General features: G+C 39.4%; 1 protein-coding gene across 2 annotated transcripts; it reads right to left on the reverse strand.

Annotated features, from left to right (window-relative positions):
* Positions 1–1,599: 1,599 nt before the first annotated feature.
* On the reverse strand, positions 1,600–2,662 carry LOC128741308 (coiled-coil domain-containing protein 43). Of its 2 annotated transcripts, none has more exons than XM_053837038.1 (3): positions 2,394–2,662; positions 2,108–2,326; positions 1,600–2,050 (listed from the first exon to the last, which is right to left on the reverse strand). In XM_053837038.1, exons 1-3 carry the CDS (start codon positions 2,559–2,561, stop codon positions 1,763–1,765), a joined length of 675 nt encoding a protein of 224 aa, XP_053693013.1. In that variant the 5' UTR covers positions 2,562–2,662; the 3' UTR covers positions 1,600–1,762. The 2 variants fall into 2 exon arrangements, with proteins under 2 accessions (XP_053693013.1, XP_053693012.1); XM_053837037.1 differs by having other exon boundaries at positions 2,388–2,662.
* Between the last annotated feature and the right edge of the window lie 5,286 nt (positions 2,663–7,948).

Consider the following 7,948-nt stretch of genomic DNA (forward strand, 5'->3'; position numbering starts at 1 on the left):
CGCTGTTTTACTACGGGACTCATTGTGGTAAACATGATGCTAACAATCTGTATCAAGTCTGTGAATCGGGAACTTCATTGTCAAAGTTGCTCATTGTTATTTATCTGTTCTTTATCAGTGCGCTCGTTGGTGCTGTCATCAGTGCGCTCATCGCTATGTTTTCAATGTTTTTAAACGTTCTTTTTCTTTTCGTCCGGATGAATTAAATCCCACAACTGCGCCCTTTTGCACCGATTTTTTCAGAAATTTGCAGCAAGCGAAGTTTCCAATCACATTACTTGGCAGCCATATTTGAAATTTTAAACTGGTTGTCAAAGTTTGACAATGAGATTCCTTTTTGATGAATCTCAGGCACACACACATATGCACATATACTGTAAATACATTATCTGAACAAGTGTGATGTTTACCACGCGCACTGCAGCGACACTGGCATTCTATATATATTGATTATACTGGTTCTACTGACTGACTCCAGCAGCACCACCCAGTCGACATTCGAACATACGACGACTCTTGTTGGGCCAGCATCGCATCTCTGAGTTAATTGAGCGCACGTTGAGAGGGTCACAGGGATTTTTTTTGATTGGCACAGGGATTTTTTTTGATTGGCCATCCTAGTTTTCGCATTTTCGCACTACGTTTCTTAATTCAACTGGCCGCTCCGGGTCAGACGCTCTGATGAGCCGCTCTTAACATTGAGAACTGACGATTACTAAGTTGATGGTACGACGAACCGCCCCCGACATAGGAAAAGACGCATGAGAGCCCCCTTCACAGGTCAGCAAACGACCTTGGTTTTCACCGTGGTTGATTGTTTATTTCCTGGCTGGTACCACAAGATAGTTGTTGCACTGGAATAATAATAATAAACAAATAGTATGGAAATTTTTAAAAAATATTCAAATATTGTCAGTTGAAATATGCGCTTGGATTATGCAACAGAGGGCGCAGTTGAACTAGATTTGCCATCTTTTATATTTTTTTGAATATATAGTTAGTAGTTACCGACAAAGGAATCGAATTTCGTGATTTTGGTCAGTAGCTTTGAATTCACTTCATCGCGTTTAGTTTTTAACACATTCGGATTCGGGTGAATAATGCAAATTGTATATTAATGGGCCGCTAATTATAGTTAGCTTATCCTCCTTCGGCATTGAATAAATACTTAAACTGTTGTCACCACTAAGTTTTGATCAGTCGAACCGGAATGAAGCTTCAGTTATTTACCATTTTACTTTGGTTTTCGATAAAAACCATTTGGTATTCCGAAGGCTTGGAAACTTGTAAGTTTACCATTTAGTTAATCTAACAATTGATGCATAAAGTATTTTTTTAAAGTTGGGGTACATCCTGAACCCTTACAACACATCTTCAGATTCCTTCAGCCAGCTGCTCCCAATTCACCAGATTATTATGAACCAGAATATTATTATTACCAGCCGCAATATTATTCAGACTATGGACCAGACTACTACTATTACGATAATTTGAGCGAAATTTATAAACGCATGGCTACTTTACAAAATTATTGGTATGACTACATGGATTGGTGATCTGAATCAAATATAAATCCAATTAAAACAATAGACTGTTTTTTTTATTCGAGGCTGAGCCGTCCGTTCGATGCATTCTCTTGTGAAATCACCCCTGCATGATGGATTCCAGCAAATACATTCGTAAGTTTAATACAATAGGAGATAACTCGTAAAGATACTCTGATTAGTTTCTAAGCAAAATGCTTTCCCCTCCTTCAAGGGCGCTACCGACGTCGCTCGCCTTTGACAGTTTTGCGCTTTTCCTTCTTTTCCTCTCGTAGCTGCTTTTGCTTTTCCCGATCCTGACGATCCTTCTCCTTTTTCTGCTGACTCTCCAGCTTGGCCTGTTCTCGCTTTTCCCTCACTAGGGCAGCCACATCGGCTGCATTAGTATTGCGAGCAAGTCCACCGATTTCACCGGTCGACCCGCTTCCTCCACCACCACCACCACCACCACTGCCGCCACCGGCACCAGGCTCGGCGTCTGCATCTTCGTGGTCACTTTCAGAGAGCTAACAGATAATAAATTGTTTTTTGCTGTTTGACAAATCATTTGACGAGTAAATTACCTGGCTGTACTGCGATAGAATCTGTTCCTTGATACGTCGTTCTTCCTCGGTGTATTCTCGTTCGACTTTCTTGGCAAGTTTTTGATTCTCCAGCAGTTTGGCTAACTGCTCATCCACGTCGAGTTTTGTCGTTTGGCTAGCGGACGAATTTGACTCGCTAGAATGACAGCTTTTCCATTTGTCCAGTATTTCTTTGATGAAGTTATTCAAATCGGATTCCTGTACGGTGAAACAAAAACTGTTAGAATCAACGTTATAATCTTAGCAGAGTAGTTCACACACTGACAATAATCTCGGCCAGAATGCCTTCCAGGGCTTCGGTCTTTTCCTCGCCACTTTCGTCGCCTTCCAGAATTCCGGTTATGTAGGAACCGAACACACTTTCATCGGTGTTGAACTCACGCAGTTTTCCGTTCAGCCAAGCGTTGAACCCGTTCACGTTTGAGATGGCCATCTTAGGGAATCCAACCGATAGCTTCTATATTTTATATGTACAACAAAACTGCTTGCTAGAATCGGATAATTCCAAATTCAAGCAAGCAAGCACACTTTTCACCGACTGACTTCAGCGAATTTTTAATGACAGGTGCAACTTTTTACTGTATTTTGCTTTTTCATGGGATTCTTTTTTGTTCAATGACATTTCAGACGTCTAACCTCTAAACTGTCAGTTTGTAGGTAGCTCAAAATGAACAAGTTCAAGTTTTGTGGTCCGAATGAACGTAACGAACGTAGCTCCGTGAGCCGGATGAATGGGATGAACTCGTAAGCGATTGACCGATGAATGAAACGAAAGGAACTAAAAGCGCGCAAATCATTATTCCTTCTTACCGGCAACGTGCGTTTGAATTTGATCGACAATGTGCTTTTGTTTCAGCTTACGGGGTTTGATTACTTTAGGAATATGTATTACAAGAACCTATTCAATTTACTCGATAATAGATGGATTAATTTCGGCGCTGTTTTATATAAAGTTCCTTCATTCAGTGTTTTAGTAGGTTCGCAAAATAAAAAGACATTTTTTTGCGATTTTACAATCTATTGAATACTCTGACAGCGACAGGTAGTATTTATCATTAATTGTTTATTTATAACTCTGTCAGTAATAAGGGCCACAAATTATTTCGCCTGTTGAGAATTGCCTTTGCTAATCATTGAATTCAGTTATTACTGCTCTTATATTATCTAATTAGATGAAATATTCCAACGATTAACAGACAGCTTGATCTATTCGAATAGTGAATAAATAGTAAAATTACAAACAGAAGTTTCGACTTTCATCAATTAAAATTTGCTTGTGATAATTTGTTAGATACTATTACGACAAAAAGCTCGTGAACAGCATTCCTTTATGGTTGACGCTCCAGTCGTTCGGTCTCGTCCTTGATATATGTTATCCATTTTAACATATTATCCAAAGAACAATATTTACTCTCATAAAACAATGATTATGTCGACCCTTTCTGTAGTCTTGCTGCAGTGCATGCATGTATGTAAATACATATGATAATAACTAAGCCAGCTGGGAAATTGAAATAAAATAAACTCCACGGATCAGACAGACAGATCGGCGATGTTTATTCGTTTCGCTCGATATGTTGTTGCACTCGCATGTTGGCAAACAAATGCGTTGGCAGGGTGTGTGTGTGTGTGTATGCGTTTGAATTGATTTAATATTCTCACCGCTTATGTTGGCTTAATTGCCCTGGCGTTAGTGTAAACAGCACCATTGGGCACCCATTACCTAGCGCTAAAATTGAATTAAAAGTCGAAAATGATTTACAGCGTAATGAAGGTGGTAGGTGATATTGCCCGATGCACTTGCTTAATGGAAACGGCTTGTTTTCACAGCGAACCGCAAAGAATATATCATTTTAGAACAAGAATTTCCCGCCCAGAAGATTGTCTTTCAACGTTTTATAAACTTACTTTTGTTTAGGTGAAAATTTGTTTGAACCTTTTAATCAATAATCGGGTAGATTTTGCTAAACCTAGACGCCAGTACGGTGCGGGAACCGGCAAATCAGAGTTGTCAACCACAGAACCCGCATCGACCCAGTTAGTCCACGTGGTCGTTGTTGTGATATAGAAAATAAGTATCAACCATACGTCCGTTTTTTGTGGTAGGTATGCATAGGCAAGCTGTATTTTATGTTTAATCTGATTTAATCTGAAAGCTTTCCAATGTGATTTGCATACGGGCTGGCAGTTAACCACCATCATTAATGTTTAATTGTTTAATTAGCAAAAGTAAATTTTTTTCTACATACGGTGCATACGCATACGGTGCGTGCAAATAAATTGCATGTCCCAGGGGTAGAGAGCTGTGCAGAACATATGAATTTATCGGAATTGAATTCAATTAGAACAAACTTTCAACATAAATCTATATTTTTCGGCTGAAATTATCTGCCTTTAGTAAATCAAACACCACTTGACCACTGACAGGTCGGTTACAAGTGATACTTCATTTAATATATCTATCAATCTACGTTTAAATATAGGCATATAGGATTCAGTAATTAGGAAAGTTGTGTATTAAATTCTATTTATTACCAGCAGATTTGTTTAAAAGCCGCAGATGAATCGGTTATAATTTTGCCTTATTATTAAAAAGTCTAAGACTAGAAAATATATATTTCGAAATTCTCCGTCAAACGATTTCTTTTCCTTGTGCGAAGTTCCAATCAACACAATAGACAATCACCTAATTTTTGGTTCATGAAATGACCTCGACGTGTGTGCCGTCATGGTCAGGAGCATTTCCTTTCGTTGGAAACATCACCTAAATCCTACACAAACCACACACGTACCTAAAACCATTCAAGCGTTTAAAGTTAATGATTCAAACTGCAAAGATAAAAATAGCAAGCGGTTTATAGTTATAAAATTATTGGCTAAATTCGTCTAATAGTAGAGGATTTCAATATAACAGGGTCCGGCATCCGATGTGTAGCCTATTCATAAACCGTAAATCATGAATTGCATAGTACAATCACAGACAAACAGACGAGACACTCACGTTAATTCCATCGTCCATTCAAAAACAACTTATTTTTCAAAAAAGCATGTTTCGCAACATGTCCACACCGCGGCGCTTCAGTGTTGCTTCGAGTTTCCAGTATAAAACCATACAAATGTAAAAAACCTACAGTATAAAACCCTGTAAATGCAAGCCACTCCGCAACATGCATAACAGAGGGCGCTAGTGTGCAAGCAAAATGTATAGGACGAGGGTTTTTGAAGAATTTTCTTCTATGTGTCATGTCAGTTCGTCAGTGGTACAATTTATTTAGCTCGACATGACCACCTTTTGCTTGACTGTGGCCTTGAGACAGCCAAAAACGAATCACAAGCAGCTCGAATGTGATTTATCGGTATTTTGGGTTACTCACGGACAAGAGCTTTCTTCGGCCCCTGGAGTTTAGCGAATTAATAAATTAACCTGATGCTAGACATTTTCAACCTACGCTTCACACTGAATGCTGTCAGTTTAACCGGGATAAATTCTCAGTTAATTTATGAACGCTTTGACAGCAGTTCGTTTAAAACTGAGTGCTAATCAACCTGAACCAAGTTAATTTATGAATTCGCCCAGTTGACTTCGAGGTACGATGCTGGTCTAACAAGCCAGTCGTCGTATGTTCGAATCTCGGCTAGGAGATGCTGCTAGATAGAGTCAGTAGGATTGTTGCACTAGCCCCGTAACTGTACTGTACCTACTCTAACAGCCGGCTGCGAAGTCTGTCAATAAAAAAGGGTCAAATGCTAGGGTTGGGAGTACCGACACTATTTTTGAGAACCGGTATTTCGGTACTGGGAGCATCAGTACCGGTAGTACCGGTTCCAGTACCGGTACCCATATGTGTTGAAGAATTATAAATTTTATTTATAGCAAGAACCGAAAAAACCCATTTATTTATTTTAACACTGATTTGTTTTCGTGCTACTAGATAGAGGCAGTAGGATCGTTGCACTAGGCCTGTAATTGTCCTGTACTCTAATAGCCGGCTGTGAAGTCTGTCGATAAAGAAAGGCCAAGTCTTAGAAAGATGTTTGAGCCCAAAACTTTGCTTTTTTCGTCTTCGAGATTCGACTTTAAGATGCACAGAATCCATTACAAATTTGAAAGTGTAACTTTTCTTATGGAAAATATACGAGCACTTGCCTCATCTGAATGAAAGGTATTCCGGACTATTATAAGCGGAAAACAGAAAGTGGCGTAGGCTCAAACAAGTGCTGCAGGCATTACTTAGAGAGCTTTCCATCGTACACCAGGCGAATATCAGAAAGCTACGGAATTCCCCTGGTACCAGGAATAGATTGGCCCAGCGCGCTAGACTCAACGGCCAAATGGTTCGACTAGGTTGAAACCGACTTGAGAATTTGTCGATACGTTCAACGAATTAGCGACCAATAGCTCAGGTACCCAGGACCGAGTGCAATAGAGACAAATTCTTGCTACAACATGGGCCACCCTGGCTAGATGAGAAGGAGAAGAATGCCAAAACGAATCTTAGTATTATAATTGCCAGGCCCTCTTGGAATCTACCGACTTCACGTGAAAGGTATTCAAGACATCGAAAAACATAACCAAAGCTTTGCCTGTCAAAGGCAAATTGTAGGAAACCGATTTATTTCAAAAATTTCTTTAGTATCTTGGCGTAATCGAATTCGTTGAAGCTGGAACTGCCCCGAAGTACTGAATTTGATCTATTTATTACTCTTCGTCTCTTTACTAATGAATGGTTTCTGTTTATGATAATCAATGTAAATAATGATGAATATTATGGAATGGAATTTCCTTGATAAACCAAACTACTGGGCTGATTCTTTTTTTGTGTAGTCGGTCAGTAAACTTCGTAGAAGACAATCTAGGTGTAGTGGTTAGCATTTACGCCGAGGGCTTGGGTTCAAATCCCAACCCTGTGGAAATCAAGAGTGACTATTATCGAAACGAAAAACTTCGTTGTATATTACAAAGTTATCAGGGATCATTATCAGTTTTATTTCTGCTGCAGAGGATATGAATTTCAGCATCAGCGCCTGGAACCGAAAATACCGGTATTCTCACATGTCAGTACCGGTATTTCGGTACCGGAAAATCGGTCGGTAGTACCGGTATTACCGGTTCCGGTCCCAACCCTAGTCAAGTCTTAGGGCCAAGACGTTTAAGCCCATTTCTTTGAATTTTTTTATATAAGTTTCTCTAATCTAAAGAAGCTATAATAATAGAAAAGACAACCCAAATCACACTCACTTCGTTATCTGTCAAATCATGAGTTTAATGAAATCAATTGAGCATGGACCTTTGCGTTTAGTTAGGAAGTGTCTAGCTCGATTGGTTTCGTCCGAAATGTGTGGCTTGGCCATTCTCTAACATTTCCCCCCACATATAGCAGAGTAGAAAAACTAGCGATTGTCTCTCATTCAGACACGTTAATAAATACAATAATTCACATTTGTCTTCGTACACAACTTTGGGTGAGTCGATGAAAACAACGGGAAGGGCAGACTTCTGTGTTGAAACCAAAGGAAAAATTGTAGAAATTTGGTTGCAGCCATAGTAAATCTAATGGAATCACAAATGACCGAAACGCGAATGGCTGAGCAACAAATGGCCGAAACAAACATGGCCGAATCACGAATGGCCGAACGAATATGATAGAAAATATACGCGGTCTTCGACCTGTTCAAATGTTGGGTTGGGTTGGGTTACTCAACTAAGGTTAACCCATACTAGTAAACTTAGGAAAATGCATGTACCATTCCCAAGTAGCACACTTTTGGCTCTTGTAGGTGAAGAAACTTATTTTCGACTGAAATTGTTTCTAAATCAAT

This window comes from Sabethes cyaneus, chromosome 3 (assembly GCF_943734655.1).
Source record: "Sabethes cyaneus chromosome 3, idSabCyanKW18_F2, whole genome shotgun sequence".
Classification (NCBI taxonomy): Eukaryota; Metazoa; Arthropoda; class Insecta; order Diptera; family Culicidae; genus Sabethes; species Sabethes cyaneus.

Excerpts from the sequence above, each read along its gene's own strand:
- LOC128741308 (XM_053837037.1), bottom strand. The coding sequence starts at position 2,561 with ATGGCCATCTCAAACGTGAACGGGTTCAACGCTTGGCTGAACGGAAAA. Across the intron at positions 2,327-2,387 it reads TGGCCGAGATTATTGTCAGT|GAATCCGATTTGAATAACTT; the intron begins GTGTGAACTACT and ends TTCACCGTACAG. Across the intron at positions 2,051-2,107 it reads TTCTATCGCAGTACAGCCAG|CTCTCTGAAAGTGACCACGA; the intron begins GTAATTTACTCG and ends ATTATCTGTTAG.